This window comes from Bos indicus x Bos taurus, chromosome 18, assembly GCF_003369695.1.
Source record: "Bos indicus x Bos taurus breed Angus x Brahman F1 hybrid chromosome 18, Bos_hybrid_MaternalHap_v2.0, whole genome shotgun sequence".
Lineage (NCBI taxonomy): Eukaryota > Metazoa > Chordata > Mammalia > Artiodactyla > Bovidae > Bos > Bos indicus x Bos taurus.
Window position 1 is genome coordinate 40,953,495 of NC_040093.1, and position 17,534 is coordinate 40,971,028.

Consider the following 17,534-nt stretch of genomic DNA (forward strand, 5'->3'; position numbering starts at 1 on the left):
GGGCTCACGGAAGATTTTCCTGGATTTGATCTTCCTTGAGAACATGCTTACCTGCCGGGCGTAGGCCATTTCGATGCTGTCTAGAGAGCTTCGACCAGGGGGTCCTGCATCACTGATGTAACTTGGCTGCAGAGAAATACACATTCAGAATTGGTTCAGAACAGCATTCAATCATGCAAAGGAAAAAAAAATCATAAACATCTGTTTGTCTTTAACGGAGCTGTGAGGAGTCTGTTTCCTAGTCAGACTTCCTGAAAACAGTGATTTTGGGGGTTTCAATAGAAGGAGACTCTCTTATCATGAACACATAAGGGAGCAGGCACAGGACCCAATGAACTCAATAACAGGAGGCTGACGAAGCTGCAGAGACATCTCAATAACTGTTTCTGTCTTTGAAACATTTGGTTTCAATCCCAAGCTCCCACTTCACCTCATCTTCCTCGTCCATGTCTTTATACCAGTGAGGCTGCGGTGTATGTGGGTCTCCTGTTTCCATCAATCATATTAAACAGCTGAGGAAATGGAGATTATAGGGTCACAATACTGAGGTTCAGACATTTCCTATCTAGAGTCCACACTAAGGCAACAGCTACTGATGAACTTTCTGCATCTGAAGATACAAAGTCAGTCTAAGTTGAGTCATTTATTTATCTATTCATTCATTCAGTAAACATCTGTTAAGTGTCTGCCTGCCACATGCACAGCATGAACGCACCCATCCCCACAGGGATGACAGGAAGACAACCCACAGAGGCTGCCCACAAAGAGCTTCTGATGGGGAAAGTCAGACACCAACACATGGGAAGGTTTATTGGTCTTTTTAGAGAAAGATTAAAGTTAATCTTTAGCTAAGTTTATTCCCTACTGTAAACAAAAATGGATCAAAAATAGATATGCTCCAATTAGGTACATCAGGCATATTCTTAAACTTCCAAATTAGTTTGTACTGTACTGCAGCAGAGATCAAATTCTTCTCTCATTTAAAAAAAAAAAAAAATCAATGCTCTATTCTCTAAAATCTAAAACAAAGCAGTTTTAAAGTAGGCTTTGTGGGAGCAGATGGAAGATAGCAGCAAAACCTCCCAGCACCACCAAGGCTGGCAGAAGGTTACCAGTGTGAGCATACGCTGGGGTAGGACAGGGAGGAAGGAGGGCCGGGAGGCAGAAAGGCGGGATGTAAAGCTTCAGCTTCTGGAATGGACACCTGGGTTCCAGGAGGAACACTCCACTCCCTGGTTTTGGGGTCCAGGGCCAAGCACATTCCTTTGGAGCCTCAGTTTCTCATCTGAGAAACCAATGAAGGGGCTGTCCTAGACAGTCTCGAGAAGTCCTCCCAGCTCAGATTTTCTGCAGTCACTAGGATTAAAGGAGCTATAAATAGCTTACTATTCAAAATATTGAATTTGGTCTCACTACAGTACAGCAAAAACCAGTATATTGGAAATTTAAGAATATAACTAACACCTAGCAGAACACACCTAATTTTGATCCATATTTATTTACAGTAGGGACGAAACTTAGCTAAAGGTTAACTTTGCTCTTTCTAAAAAAAGACTAAGAAACTCTTGCATATGTTGGCCTCGAATTCTCCCTATCAGATGGTAAGCTGAGTAAATGCTGCCGCTTGGCTGACTCAATGAACATTTCACATCCCTACCTCTTACCTCTAGTCGCTGCCACTTCCCCCTCTGGCATATGGCATTTTAGATATAACATATCTAATTGTGTGTTGGTAAATGTTTAACAACTGGCTTGGGGAAGCGGACTTAATTTGTAGCATTTGCTGGTTTCTTTAGTGTAGATACTCCCATGCTGGCAGAATTCAAGCTATTCCAAGTGATATCAACTAGATAGTAAGTTTTCTGAAAATCTGACAATAGGTCCTCATGAGCTAAACCCTACACACTACCCTTTCCAGCCTCCACTGCAGCTGGGAGTGGCCATGCACCACCCTGGTTCTGGCCAGTGAAGTGGAAGCACAAGCCTGGCAGTACATTCAGGCAAAGTGTAGCTTCTGCTTTTCCTGACAGAGGGGAAAAAGAGCCTGGCATGGCCTTTAGCATTCTAACCTGAACGCAAACAGCATGCCTAGAGCAGCGGCAATCATCTTGTAAGCCTGAAGGAGCTGTGCTAAAAAATGTTGGTGTACAGAGACAAAGACGTGTCTCTGATGGCACCACAGAGCAAGTGAATTAAGGCCCACTCTTTCCACACCTGCAGACTTGTTAGGTGAGAAAAATAAATTCTTCTTCAAGCTACATTAACTCAAGTTTTCAGTTATTCACAGCAGAATGCATTCCTATCTGAAATGACTGAAAACCATCAGGTTACAGTGACAACAGCCACACTTTCTGAGCAACTCCTATACACCAAGCAGTCTTAATTTTCGTGTATTAACTCCACAACCCTATGAGAGACATACTTTTACGATGTCAGTTTTACAGAGAAAGATACCTAAGGGCACAGAAAGCAACTTGCCCGAGGACATGCCAGTAAGAAGTAGCAAAGCCATGGTGTGCATCCACAGTCTGGGGCCACGCTGCCTGTGGGTAGTCCGGGGCAACTGTCCAAGGATGGCCACTGAAGAACACGTCAGCAGTGGTTTAGAAAGCCTGGCCCCACTGCTCACTAGCTACGTGATCTTGACTGAGTACACTGATTCTTTGGGGCCTGGGCTTCTTTAGCTGTAGCAATGATACAGGGGAAGCAATGATACTTACGTTATAAATGAAAAGATTAAATGGGAAGAAAACATTACCTACTTCACAAGGAGTAAGTAGGAACAAGTAGAAAGAACTCACTGTCCAACATCTGACCAGTAAACGCTAACGGCTATCACATTAAATAAAAAGTAAACCACAAGGAACCTGGGAATAAACCCAACACTGAACAACGGATAGATATGGACACTACAGAAACATAACCTACAATATTGTACTTTCTGCTGGCTGGAAATTCTCATCTCATTTTTCTACAATGAGCATGTGTTCCTTGTATGAACAGAACTCCCACTAGCTCATTTTCTACTTCTGAGTGTTGCCAGCAACACTGTGACAAAGACTGTTCTATAACACAGTCATCTTTCTGGAACAGAACTAACTCTCTGAAAGCTGATGATCCCCAAGTCTTTGAAAGAACAGAGCACTAAGGTTGTTAATTCCAGTGACCTAACTGGGGGGAATAAACAGGGATGAAAGGGAGAAACGGCACTAAATACTTCTGCAAGGACACAATTGTTTCAGCTAAATATACATAAACAGCCTTGAGAAATATTTTCCGGTACTACTAGAAACCTAATTCTAAAAATTATCCACTTAAAAAGTAGTTGGTTTTCAGCCCGCAAATTTCCATTTAAATGAATTTTGCTTAATATGCTTGTTTTCAAACATAGCTTTCCTTCATTTGCCCTTGGCGGAGCCTCTATTTCACCACACACAAAGTCAATTATCCACCAACAGGATGTGGACACGCACGTGCCTGAGGAGAGGAACCAGCAAACATTCACAGGAATCTCAAAGCCAGGGGTTGCTGGAGGGCTGGGAAAGTGGACTCCGGTGGCTGTGTGGGGAAACATTTCAAACTTTTCAGGTTTGCCTAACTGGATCACAGTGGGGATACCAGGATCATGGAGTTAGAGACCAGGAAAGCGGGGAAGATGGGAGGGCAGGGCCAGGACGACAGCAAAGGGTTCACCTAGGAGTCTGGAGACACTGCGGAGAAATAGCATCTCTGGGAGCACAGACATGAAAAGGGTTTTCTCAGCGTACATGGTGTTCCCAAAACAGTCATTTTCTTTTCTTTTTTAAAATCAGACTTTAAACTTTATTTTGTATTGGGGAATAGCTGATTTACAATGCTGTGGTATTTTCAGGTGAACAGTGAAAGGACTCAGCTATACACATACAAGTATCCATTCTCCCCCAAACCCCCCCTCCCATCCAGGTTGCCACATGACATGGGGCAGAGTTCCATGTGCTACACAGTAGATCCTTGTTGGTTATCCATTCTAAATAAAGCAGTGTGTACATGTTGATCCCAAACTCCCTATCTCTTCCCCCCATTATCCCTCCTCTGGCAACCATAAGTTGTTTTCTAAGACTCTGAGTCTGATTTGTAAATGAGTTCATTTGTATCATTTCTTTTTAGGTTCCACATATAAGGGATGTCATACGATAAAAGAGCCATTTTCTAAGAGAGCATTCCAGAACTGGGAGGATATGGCTGGAGTGGCAGGGGGTTAACTGTAAGCTTTTATCAAGAAGCTATTTTTGTACATAACCTATCCAGGGATAAATAAACCTCTTTTTCCAAGGAGGGAACATTCTAGACAGAAAAAAAGGAACGTAACTAGCACTCACTTTTAGCAAAATAAGTACAGAGTAAAAAGAAAACGTGATGATACTATTGAAGGAGGAGAGTTTTTAACTTCCAAGTGGAAGGTTTTGGCTTTACATAAACAAAACAGAACCGAAGTAATTAATGTACAGTAGTTGGCTATAAACTCTGTACATAGAAGCTCAGTACTACTAGGACAAAAACACCAACTGGGGACCAGAAGACCCAGGTTCTAAATGCAACCCAACTGTGTGACTTTGGGTAATGACATCGAACTTCTCTGGGGCAAAGCTCTTCATGGATAAAATGGGAGGAACACTTGGGTCATTTATACAATGAAATTCATTACAGCCACTAAAAAATGGCAGGCACCTACACATACTAACCAAGAAAAAGCTCCAAAATAAGTTAAAAAACAAAACATAATGCTAAGTTGTAGTATCTATTATATAAAATGCTGCCATCTATGGAGAAGATAATAAACTGACTGGATGGACATATATGTATAAACGTGCACATAAAGACATAAGAGGGAATGAAAGGACAGAATATCAGAGGTTATGTTGGGTTTGGGGTGGAGGAGAGCGGCTGAATTTTTACAAGGACATTCAACCATTGGAACGCTGTGCAAGAAGATGTTCACGTGTGATACGGCTTGATATTAAAATGAGTTGGTTCTTTAAACTTCTTTTTGAAAGAGCAGCGAAGCACTTTCCATACTTGAAATTCTATTCAAATTCCAGTATGTGGAACAAAACCAGCCCTTTGGGAAACTACCAGGGAGCCATACAATACAGCTTGGAATCATCTAGTTTGGGGTTTTTAAATTCAAACATTGACAGTCAATATTTTTGCTGTATTCCACCAAATCTAACTATCTATTATAAGATATCATGTTTATGTACTAAGAAAGAACTCTTGCCTGGAAAATCCCATGGGCAGAGGAGCCTGGTAGGCTGTAGTCCATGGGGTCCCAAAGAGTCAGACACGACTGAGCGACTTCACTTTCACTTTTCACTTTCATGCACTAGAGAAGGAAATGGCAAGCCACTCCAGTGTTCTTGCCTGGAGAATCCCAGGGACGGGGGAGCCTGGTGGGCTGCTGTCTATGGGGTCGCACAGAATCGGACACGACTGAAGTGACTTAGCAGCAGCAGCAAGAAAGAAAAATGCTGACAATTAAACTATACCATTGATTTAGGACATATCTTGATTTCAGAGATGCTAAAATATAGAAAAGATGTGTAGCTGGGAGCTGATGGTATTAAGTCAGTTATCTAAATTAGAGACTACATTCAACATATACCATTCATTATCAGTAACGATTAAGCTACAGCAGCTTCTTTATCAAGGCTCCTGCTTGAGAAGCTGAGTCATTTCCCACGTAATACAATAAAGCACTAACCACTGACTGTGTCTAACACCAATACAGCCATGACACACTGAGGCTAGATAAAAACTAACTTTTAAATACTGTTTTAAATGTTGGCTGAGACATATCAAGGATTCTCAACACTGCTCCCAGCCTGTGTGCTGTCACGCAAGCAGCACAGACTGGGGGTGTTCTTCCCCACAGGCCAGACAAAAGGTCTGGGGCATGGGGGTTCTTAGCCAGGAGTCTCTTTCTTGCTTTAAAGCCTATCATTTTTACTGAAACCAAAACTTGGAACATTAACAATCTTTCAATTCCTACTTCCTTTAAAAATTATATCTTTTTCTTCAATGATATTCTAAAGAAATTAATTTCCCAAATTGAATTTTGCTATTGAAGCATCATTTTCCTTATTAAAACTTGCCAGGAACAGATATTACTAATGTGTTGCTGCTCTTCTGTTATCAGAAGGCTTGAGGGAAAAATGTTTTAGGAATCACCATCTCCTAGTTCATTTTTGTTTAAAAAATTAAAAAAAGCCTCAAGCCTCTTTTCATATTAAATTAAATTAGCCAAATTTGGACATTTTCCTTCAATGTAAAGTCAGCTCCAAAAGACTGGAAGCCTCTTCTTAGCTAATGACTCTCTAGATTCCAACAATCTTATTCTTCAAAATAAAGTACCCAGAAAAGAATGGTTTAGATGGCAAGTCATACTTTAATTATTTCCTGTACTTATGAGATATTTGTCATTCTCAGAAACACTTCATAAATCAAGGGACAGTTAAAAAGGGATTCATTTTAGAATAATAAAAATAAACTTAACAATGTGTGCATGGATATGTGCTAAGTCGCTTCAGTCATGTCCGACTCTGCAACCCCATGGACTGTGGTGCACCAGGCTCCTCTGTCCATGGGATTCTCCAGGCAAGAATACTGGAGTGGGTTGCCATGCCCTCTCTCCAGGGGATCTTCCTAACCCAGGGACTGAACCCATGTCTCTTAAGTCTCCTGCATTGGGAGGCAGGTCTTTACCACTAGTCCCACCTGGGTAGCTTACCAAATACCAACCACCACCATGAACACTGCTGGGATGTGCTAAGCGTGTGCTCTATGCAGGCTCTGGGCCAGGTACCTTACACACGCGCTATGTTCCTTCCAACCATTCTTCAAGAGAGGCCTTTTACAACAAGGATGAGAACAATGTGGTTCCCAGGGGAGGCCCGGGAACTCAGACCTGCTGAATTCCAAAGCCTGCCTCTGTGGTTTCCTACAGAGAGGGCAGAGAAAGTGCCTGCCCAAGTGGAGCTAATACCACCTTTCCATCTTTTGGAAGAAAATTATATGGGAAAAACACATGGTTCTTCCACACATCCACCAGAATGGTTGAACTGAAAAAGGCAAAAAATACCAAGTGTGGCAAAGATAAGGAACAAAGAATTCTCACAGTGCTGGTGGGAGGGACCGTGAGACACCATTCTGGAAAACCGCTGGGCAGCATCCGCTGAGGCTGAACACGTGCACCCTGTGTGCCAGCAATGCCCTCTCACATGTGCCCCACGCGTGTGCACATGTACGTTCACCGACAGGTCCAAGAATGCCCTCACTAGCACTCGGTATAAAAGCTGAGAACTGTAAACTATTCAAACGTGCATCCACATCAGAATGGATAAATACTGCAGTCATACTATCTGGCCATGAGAATGAACAGCTTTCAACTACATGTAATGGTACACAGAATGTTAAGCAAAAGAAGCCAGACACAAGCGCACATACACCATGACTCCACTTACACAGAGTTTAAAAACAGGCAAAATTAGTCCATGGCATTAGAAGTCAGGACAGTGTTTCTCTTGGTGGTTGTGGTGAGGGGTCGTGAATGAAAAAGCACGGGGGGCGGGGATGCTAGGGGGATGGCAGTGTGGTTTCTTCATCCGGGTGTGTTTCATTTTTGGTAACTCATGAGCGATATACTTAGAATGTGTGCATTTTTTTCTATATGTATGTCATACTTCAGGGGAAAAGTTCAAAACAGCAACAAACAATAAAACCTACGAGGGTTCCAGAAATGGCAATTCCCTGGATAACCTGAAGAGAGAACCATCTGCATTATTTGCCAGCTTTTTCAGCAAAGCTATCCACTCTGCTAGGTGTCACCACAGAGAGCAGCAGAAGTATCAATATAAGAGGGAGGACTCGAGGTCAAGGAAGAAGTGTCTACTAAATAGACTAGTCTATTTTTAAGACAAGAGCAATCAAGAAAGAATACCTCATTAGCAGCTTATAATTACTTCCAAATCCCAATACAGACCACAACCTATTAACACAGTTTTAAAAAATGAAGTTTATAAAACCATGAGCTGTTCTACTTCTCTGCCTAGACTTATAAGAAATTGAGAAACATCAGGCTGCCCAAGGATTTTCTACATTAGCTCTTTTTTTTTCCCCAAGACTCTGCTCTTCTCTGAAGTCTTTGAGTCTAAGAAATGTGGAACAAGGTCCTTAATGAGTAATTTCCTAAGATAAATGACTTTAGCATCTATTTATTTGGGGGCTAATTTAATAGAAAAACTTGATTTTAAACCAGGAGCAAATCTGTAGACACAGGATGTGTAACGTTATCATGCAGGCATGACACTGCCAAGCTACCCACCTTTGACCCAGACCTCAATAGGACGATGGTCCAAATGTCAACAGTCCCCGGTCTCACCTAGCATAGCACAAGTTTCACTGAGCCTTAGGTATCCAATCTCTTATGAGAAAAGAACGTCAGCTAGTCAAAACAACTTCGGAGGAAGCGCTGGTAATATTACTTGAAATGTCTAATGCTATAATTTTTATAAGTTTTAATAATTTTTTGACATAATTTTTAACTTGCACATCCAAACTGTCTGAAACTACTTTTTGAGTTTTATTTTTAATGTGGACCATTTTTAAAGTCTTTTATGAATTTGTTACAATACTGCTTCTGTTTTACGTAATGGCTTTTTTTGGCCTTGAAACACATGGAATCTTAGCTCTGGAACCAGGGATCGAACCAGCACCCCTTTCATTGAAAAGCACCATGGAAGTGCCCTGAAATTACTTAACTTTTAATCAATAGTAAAGGACAGTCATTATGGGAGAGGGGCTTTACATTATCACTAATCTTCCCAATAATCCCATTCTACTAATGAAGACACTAAATGTTTGCAGGGTTAAATAACTTGAATATTTAATATATAAGTAATAACTTGGATGCCATATCAGAACTAGTCAGTGGTGAAGCTAGGGTTAGAACCCCAAAGTCATCCTCTCCCCAACACTGGTGTGGTGAATATATGGTCACAGTTCCCACAGGCCAAGGGCAGACATCACTAATCAAGCAAGACGTACTTTCCTGCTGATCCCAAGATGCAGCCTCAAAATCCCTCTCAGGAAAGATCTCCAGGATAAGTAAGAGATAAACCCCATGTAACATACCCATTCTAAAATCACACATCCCTAATACTCTGGTTGGCACAAAGTTAGCTAAGGCCAAAGGATTTATTTACCAAATATTTTTGGAGCATCGAATATGTTCCAGGCACTCATCTAGGCATTGGTGATATGAGTAAATACAGCAAACAAAAATCCTTACCTTCCTGGAGCTTAAATTCTTCTGGGAGAAACAGACAATAAGCAATATAAAGACATCACACACACACACACAGTGATTTTAAGTGGTTTAAAGTGAGGAAGTGCTAAAAATAAAAATATAGCAAGAAAAAGGGGATATAGGGAGGGTTGAATGGGGAGAGCTTGGTTTGGATTTCAGATGTAAAGGTCCTGGAAGGCCTCACCGAGATGGCACTGGGTAATATTTGAAGGAAGTGAGGAGGACAGGCATGCAGTGATTTTGGGGAAGAGCCTTTTAGGCACAAGGAACAGGAAGCCCAGATGATCTAAGGCAGAAGCAGCAAGAGCAATGGGGAGAGCAGAATAATGTGAGCTGGGAGAGGCAGCAAGACCAGGTCAGAGACGGATTGGGAAGTCAGGGCGAAGACTCTGGCTTTCACTCCAAACGAGACGAGTGTCACTGGAGGACCCTGAGAAGAGGTCTGACATGATCTAGTCTGTGTTTAACAGCATCGCTCTGGCTACTGAGAAGACTGCACGAGGGCAGAAGCAGGGAGACCAGTGTGGTTGACAGCCTCTAAGATGGCTCCCAGTAATCCCCACGCCCTGGGATCCAAGTTCTCATTTAATCCTCTCTCCTTGAGTGTAGGCTGATTTTAGTAATTTACTTTGATCAGAGAGGCGACAGAATATAACTTTCAAGATTAAGTCATGGAAAGACTGTAGTTTCTCTCAGGGGCCCTTGAACTCTTCCTTGGATCCTTCACTCTTGCCCCAGGAGAGGAACACTACCATGCTGTGAGCAGCACAAAAGAGACCCACACAACAAGGAACTCACACCCCTAGCCAAGAGCCAGACAGGACCTGAGGCTTGTCAGGAAGCACATGAGTGAGCCTGGGACTGGATCCTCTTCGAGTTGAGCCCTGCGAGGAGTGTAGCCTTAGCCAATATCCTGACCACCAGGGCCAGGACATCCCAAACCAGAAACACTGAGCTAAGCTAAACACTTGTTTTCAGCTACTATGGTTTGGACTGATTGATTACACAGCAACAGATAATGGAAAAACTAGTTAGGAGATCGGTCCAATAATCTGAACAAGAGATGCTGGTTGACTTGGCCCCAAATGCTAAAAGCAGAGGTGGTAAGAAGTGGTTGGGGAGGGGGATTCGGGATGGGAGGGGGGACATATGTATACCCATGGCTGATTCATGTCAATGTATGGCAAAAACCTCCACAATATTGTAAAGTAATTAGCCTCCAATTAAAATAAATAAATTTTTTTAAAAAGTGGTTGAACTCTGGGTATATACTGAGAGGAGGGTTAAGTGGATTTGTCACCATGTCTGAGAGTCTAGGTAAGAGAAGGGTAGGATAAAAATGAATCTGAGGTGTTGGATCTCAGCAAGTGAAAAACTGGAACTGCCCTTTATAAAGATGATAAACTCTGTGAGAAAAGTGGGGAGGGAGTTGGAGGCAGTTGCTACCACGACTCAATTCTAAACATGTTAAGCTGATGGCTCTGAGACACCTGAGTAGCCAAGAAGGCCACTAGAACAAATGAGTCTGGGAGGATTTGGGGCGGTGATGTGAATTTGAGTCTTCAAGTACAGAGAAGGTATTTAATACATAAGCCCAGAAGAGACCAACAGGGCAGTGATTAATGAAGAATCAGGAACACGTCAAGGATGGAGCCCTGGGACAGGAGTTTGAGGACAATTTAGCACAAGAGGTTGAGCAGAAGCAGCCAGCCATGCTGGAGGAATCCAGGCAAATGTGGGCATCTAGAAGGCGATGAAGAAAGGGCTTCCAGAGGAAGACAGGGACCAGCTGTTCCAGGCCAGCCAGCGGTCAAGCAGATAAGCATTTTCTGACCTCACATTTTTAATAATGGTTTATTTTCTGGATTCAACTCACCTCGCTTTCTTGAGTAAAGTCAAGGGCATCTTCTCCTGATGCCAGCAGGGTGTGGAGAATTCGCTGCTTCACTTGTTCCCACTCGACCAGCATTGACTCTCGATGGTACTCCTCAGCCATACCAAAGGTCTGGGGGAGAGAAGAAGAGAGAGAGGACCCGAGTGAGAAAACAAAGAACACAGTTTCCCTTAACGTGCAACAGAAATTCAAAACCCGCTAGATCTGCCATCTTTCCATAATCAGAGCAAAGGCAAGCTATTTCAAATTATCCTTAAAGAACTGAGAGCTGTGTGCAAACATGCCCTATTTCATCAAGTCTAACACATGAAAACCAGTTTTTTAATTGTGGTAAAACGTACTTAACCATAAAGCTTACGATTTTAACCACTTTACCGTGCAGTTCAATGGCGTTAAGTTCATTCATATGGCTGTGCAAACATCACCACCATGTATCTCCAGAATGCTCATTGTGCAAAAATGAAATTCTGCACCCATTAAACAATACCTCCATTCCCATCATTTCCCAGACACAGGCAACCACCATTCTACTTCTGTCTCTAGGATTCTGACACATCTAGGTACCTCATAGAAGTGCAATCATACAGTATTTGTCTTTTTGTGTCTGGCTTATTTCACTTAGCATAATGCCTCAGGTTCATCTATGTTGTAGTGTATGCAGCCTCCTTCCGTGTTAAGGCTGAATAATACTCCACTGTACATATACACCACATTTTGTTTATCCATGCCTCTATCCATGCACACGTGAGTTGCTGCCAACTTTTGGTTAATATGAATCATGCTTTTGTGAAACTGGGTGTACAAATATCTCTTCAAGTTCCTGCTTTCAATTCTTTGGGATACATGTCCAGAAATGAAATTGCTGGATCACATGGTCATCCTATGTTTAATTTTTTGAGCGACTGCATATGTTTTCAATGAGGCTACACTTTTTCATTCCCACCAACAGTGCACAATAGTTCCAATTTCTCTACATCCTCTCCAATATCATTTTCTGGTTTTTTTGACTGTAGCCATGCTAATGGGTGTGAGGTGACCAGGTGATAACTCCTGGTTTTGATCTGCATTTCCTCTAATGAGCAGTAATGCTGAATTTTTTTCTTATGTGCTTATTAAGATAAATATCTTCTTAAAACCTTAACCCTCTGAAATCAGGCTACATATTACGATTGATAGCATGTCAAAAGCTTAAATCGAAGTACTGTTTTTTAAAGTACTTTTTCTGTGCCGTACATAAAATAATGACGGATTGTAAGTCAATGGTATCTTAAGATTTAATGAGCCTCTAAGATGAGACAGAAACAAAAGATTTTCTCAATGTCTTATCTTTTTTAAAGAAACAGTAATATTTTCACAGGAGAAAGCAAATCAGTAAAGAAAACACACACACACACACACACACACACACACACACACACACACCTAGAGCCATCTACAATTAGGTTTCCTATCAGTCTACTCGGGCTTCCCTGGTGGCTCAGAGGCTAAAGCGTCTGCATCAGTCTACTCAAAGTCACTCTTGAAATCGCTGGCAAACCTCACTCCTATTTGCTAGTGACACTGCAGGTTGCCAAAGCAAATGCACTCAGGAAAAAAAAAAAAAAAAGAAGGAAAACAGAAAAGAAGGGAGGCAGAAAGGAAGGGAAAAACAAGCAGCAACAACAACCCCCCTCCGAAAAAAAGAAAAAAAAAAAAAAACCCCTTGAAAACTAAAACAAAACCCTCTGAGGGGGAGACTAAAGCAACTTATAGGGACATACTGAATCATAACCATTCTTAGCCTATGATTCTTTAATTGGCAAACCAGGTTTCCCATAAGCTTGAGCCCACTTTTCAAAAAGCCATTTCATTTACAATCAGATTGGCATCCAGTTAGGCAGCACCGAGGGAATGAGTATTAGTAATGCCTGCTTTATTTCTGGCAACAAAGATAATTTATATACTGATAATATCCATATATATGAGCTCTGGGAAACTCTACGAAAAATCGTATACTCTTTTTACAAATGTGGTGTTTGCATATGGATCAGTATTTATTAAAACATGAAAAAGACAGCAGACAGCCACAAAAATGATTAGGAAGAGGGTTGGCACATCCTGCAAATTTGATTTGGTCCATCTATCAGTGTATTCCTAACATGTACTCTGAAGACAGAAGAAATGATAATCAAAAACTTTAAAAATAGACTTTCACTTGGTTTTCTTCTGAGAGTCAGGAAGAAAAGACCATTCCAGTTAGCCTGGATTGAAAAAAAAAATACCTAGAGAAAAATCATTTTCTCTTGCTACATTAGGGACCTTAAACATGAAAGCTATGCTTTTTGAACAGAGAAGGATGTTGGACAGAAAGATGGGGGAGAGGGGAGGGGAAGGGGCTACCCAGAAATGCTGTACGTGTTGAACCACATTTCTTCTAAACCTCTTCCTGTTTAGCGATCAACCACCTCCTCAACCTTGCACCTGTCGGAGTAAGGGAAAACAGAGAGCTATGCGGCAGGTGGACCAGGGTGGGCTGAAATAAAGAGGTGGCGAGCTGGCATACCATACAGCTTTCCAAATTTGCAACAGGAAGTGAAGCAAGTGAAGCGCTGACTAAGCTGTGGCACTGACCCAACACACTAGGGCATCACATGCATATTTTTTAAGGCTAAGTCCTCCGGCTGGTGAAGGATGGCAAAGCAGTAAAGACAACTGAAGAGAACACAATCTGTCTCAGAGACACTGTTGATGAGGACGGCAGGGGCAGACTTCCAACATCATGTAAGGGTCAGAGCCATAACAGTGGGAATCAACCATCCCATGTTAATCAAGCTGCCCACCTGTGTGCCAAGAACTGCTTCAGGAACACAGGAAGTACTCTGAAAATTGGCAGCTTTCTGGGCTCCAGTCCTCAGAATATGTATGAGAAGTACGCCAGGCTACTCATTTAGAAACAGCCCCACAACCTGAACAAACAGCACTGTCATTCCATTCATCATTAGTGTGATAAGGAGCTTCAAATAAAAATAAATGGCCCAACATTAAAATTCTCTTCTCTTGACCATGCCACCCCCAGCTTATCTTAATTACATTAGAGATAATGGAACATCCAATTTGTGGGCTAATCAGGGATGATCAGCTGCCCATCTGCCCTCTTCCAGCCTATTCCCTTTAGACTCACATCTGACCACTGGATTAGGTGCAAAGAAGAATGTCAACTAAGAGAGCTAATCAGAGAGAATCAACAGAGCTAAGAACTAAGAGGAAGGAGGACAGGGAGGGTCTGAAGTGAGGTGAGAGACAAGAAGGAAAGAAACTCAAGGGAAGAGAAGAGGGATAAGGAAGGGTATGGAAGGGTATGCAGAGGTCTACAAATTAAAAGGGAAGACAAACCACAGAAAATGACAAAGCAGGGAGAAACTGTAACAAACCAGATCTGAATCTTTCAAGTTATGTGGGGAAATAGATCTCTTCAAACACGGTTAAGAAAGGCAGGCACAGAAAGAACTGGGCAACTGAATTAAGAACAGGTGGGGAGCACTCGAGCCCCATTTTCATAAAGGGAAGAGGGCAATATGCTTTGACTTCACACCCGCTTATTATTGAGCTGTTGCTGGCTTTTAGAAACTCTACATATGTTCTGATAATGTTGTTCTGTTTTTGCTGGGATGCACCAAATGGGAAAAGATAGGACACATTTGTGGTTTTGTAGCTTGTTTTCTTGGCATTTCAGCAGGACATTGGCAAGTTATTCAAACGTGAAATTACCACCAAAATGCCAGGAAGCGGCTCACCTTTGTTTGAAAATGATTCTTGCTCAGTGGCAGCCTCCCTGTATCCAGACAGGTGAAAGGTCCCCCCTCAGGGCCAGCTCCCAACACCGGAACACCTCCCTCACAAACACATATGCACACATTTTGCACTGTGGTATGTCACTTAAATGTTTTGGCTGGCGGCACATTTAGTCTCAGTATGGCACAACGTTCAGAGACTGCCAATTTCAGAAACACATTCCGCAGGGTAAAAGGATTAATAAGGCTCGGTGGCATTCAACAATCCTAATTTAATTTCATTGGTCCTGTACAGCAGGAGAAATCAATGTTGGTGAATAACTCATTCCAAGTGTGAACAAAAAGGAAAAAAAACCTTAAAAAAATTTTTTTTCAATTCTGGATCAAGTGAATCTCTCTATTTCTAGGAATAAGTACTATTGCCAACAATATAATTAATTAAATTTTAGGGAATTTTACTCTGATAATTAAGCATACCAGTCATTCAAATAATGTCTTTGAAACATATTCTTATCAATTAGAGCTGGAAAGCTCCCGTGCTGCCCTGTCTCACTCACATCAGCCCTAATGAGACACTTACACCTGTATGGAGTATTTAATAAAGCATACCGAGAAGCAGCAATTTTTTTTTACTCTCTTATTTTTTGAACCATATAAATACACAAATGTACTTCATGTGATCTATGGGCTACAGAAGTAAACAGCAGAACAGAGGTCCCTTCACTCCTACTCGTCCTTGCAGATACAGAGACTGCTTTCAGACTAACCCGAAACCCCCAGCCTCCTTCCTGGGAAAAGTTGCATCTTTAGAACCAACTTCACATACTCACTAAGCTGCTGCTTCCTCCTTCCCCAAAAGACCCAGGGGCTTGAAAATCTCTTACTCCATAATGGAAGGTTTTGGAAAGGTTTTGATCTTTTCATCCTTGTTAAACAATTGAAGATAACTCACATGTTAGTAAAGTAAATGATCTTTGAGTATCTTGTGGGAATGCTCGTTGCAAAATATTGCTGCCCATGTCATGGGTGTTCTGGCTGACTTATGTACTATCCTCTTGAACATCAAGATGTTTTTGCTTGTTCAAAAGAGTTTGGAGAAATTGCTAATTTAAAAGGTGTTGTAGAAGGTCAAATTTTATGACAAAAGGAAAATAAATTAGGGAAAATTATCAAGGATCATAACTGCTTTTCTGAATTGCTGGTTCAGTAGAAACCAAAATGCCATTTATACTATAACAATGAGACCAAAGAACTATCTTGTTCTCCCATTTCAAGATTAACTTAATGGTCAACTGCCCAGCCCAATGTTTCAGATGCAGTCACTGTATACACCAGAGTTACAAGCATGGTATTTTCCTCAAAAATGGTTACTGTAAAACTCCCCCTGGTGAACTACCAGGAGAGCTGGGCCTGGGACAGAGAATCCAGCTTCTAGAACCTGTACACCCCAGCATACATGCTGCCCTCACAACAGCATACATCTATGCATGTCTTACCCTCTTCCGGGACTCTTCGATGGCAGACAGCAGGGCATTGTCTTTTTCATTCTTTAGGAAGCCCTGGGAAGGAAGAGAGAAATGATACAACTTAGGTCAAAATTAATGAAATTAACCTTTAAAGAATCAAAGGCACACTGCAGGAAGAAGAAGAAAAAAAAACAACCATAGGGACATCTATTACCCTGCTTACCTTCACCCTCAACAAATGCTCTCAACTGGAAAATGTTACACTACAGTTTTGGCTATGCAGCCGGTCACAGTGCCTGTAACTGTTCTGGTCTACAATTTCTTCCTAATATTGAGGACGCCATCAGCCATCCTTCTGTTTGGGTGTTTTTCACTTGTTTATCAGTGGTTGGGATACTTGCAAAACCATTTATTTACACACTTCTTCTGGGGTTATGCTACGTGTGCCCCCTATTTCAGGCCAGATGACATATACTGTTTGTTTAACACAGCTGGGGGGAAGGGGAGCTGACCCACAAGGCTGGTTTTACATGCACAGGGTGAAATGTTTGTAAAATACAACTTCACGGTAACACAAGAGACCTAGTTTTACATTGTGCTCCCCCTATTTACTACTTGCATGGGTGACTTGATTTTAGACAAGTCACCCAGATTCTCTAAGCTGTAGTTTACTCAGATGTAAAATGAAAATTAAAGGAGATAATGTAATCAAGTGCTTTGCCCAAGGCTCAAAACATGTAGTTCTAGCATTAGGACGGATTAGATCTAGATCTGCTGGTGACATTAAAGCAAGATGCCCAGGGTGACTTCCTTGCCGCTACTGTCTTCATTGCTCAACCTGAGATCCTGGGGAGGAGAAGGGAGAGCTGCAGACACAGTGGGCTTCCATGCTGATCTCTAGGCTAGTACCTGGCCCTTCACAGAGGAGTGAACCTCACGGCTGGGATGTGGGGGCCAAGGAGGAACAAGGAAGACAATCCATTAACTAATAGTTGGAGATCAAAGCTTTAGTTGTAATGAAAGAACTGCCATCATCCTATACATTAGGTCCACCTGTACTA

The 17,534-nt window shown here is 41.9% G+C and overlaps 1 protein-coding gene across 3 annotated transcripts in view; it reads right to left on the reverse strand.

Annotated features, from left to right (window-relative positions):
• NUP93 (nucleoporin 93) overlaps positions 1 to 17,534 on the reverse strand; it is a 103,193-nt gene that overhangs the window by 20,856 nt on the left and 64,803 nt on the right. For all 3 annotated transcript variants that reach the window (XM_027516504.1, XM_027516503.1, XM_027516505.1), the window contains 3 exons: positions 16,504 to 16,566; positions 11,220 to 11,348; positions 52 to 126 (listed from right to left, as the gene is read on the reverse strand). In XM_027516504.1, the coding sequence (XP_027372305.1) occupies positions 52 to 126; positions 11,220 to 11,348; positions 16,504 to 16,566 (267 nt within the window). The remainder of the gene's footprint in view (positions 1 to 51; positions 127 to 11,219; positions 11,349 to 16,503; positions 16,567 to 17,534) is intronic.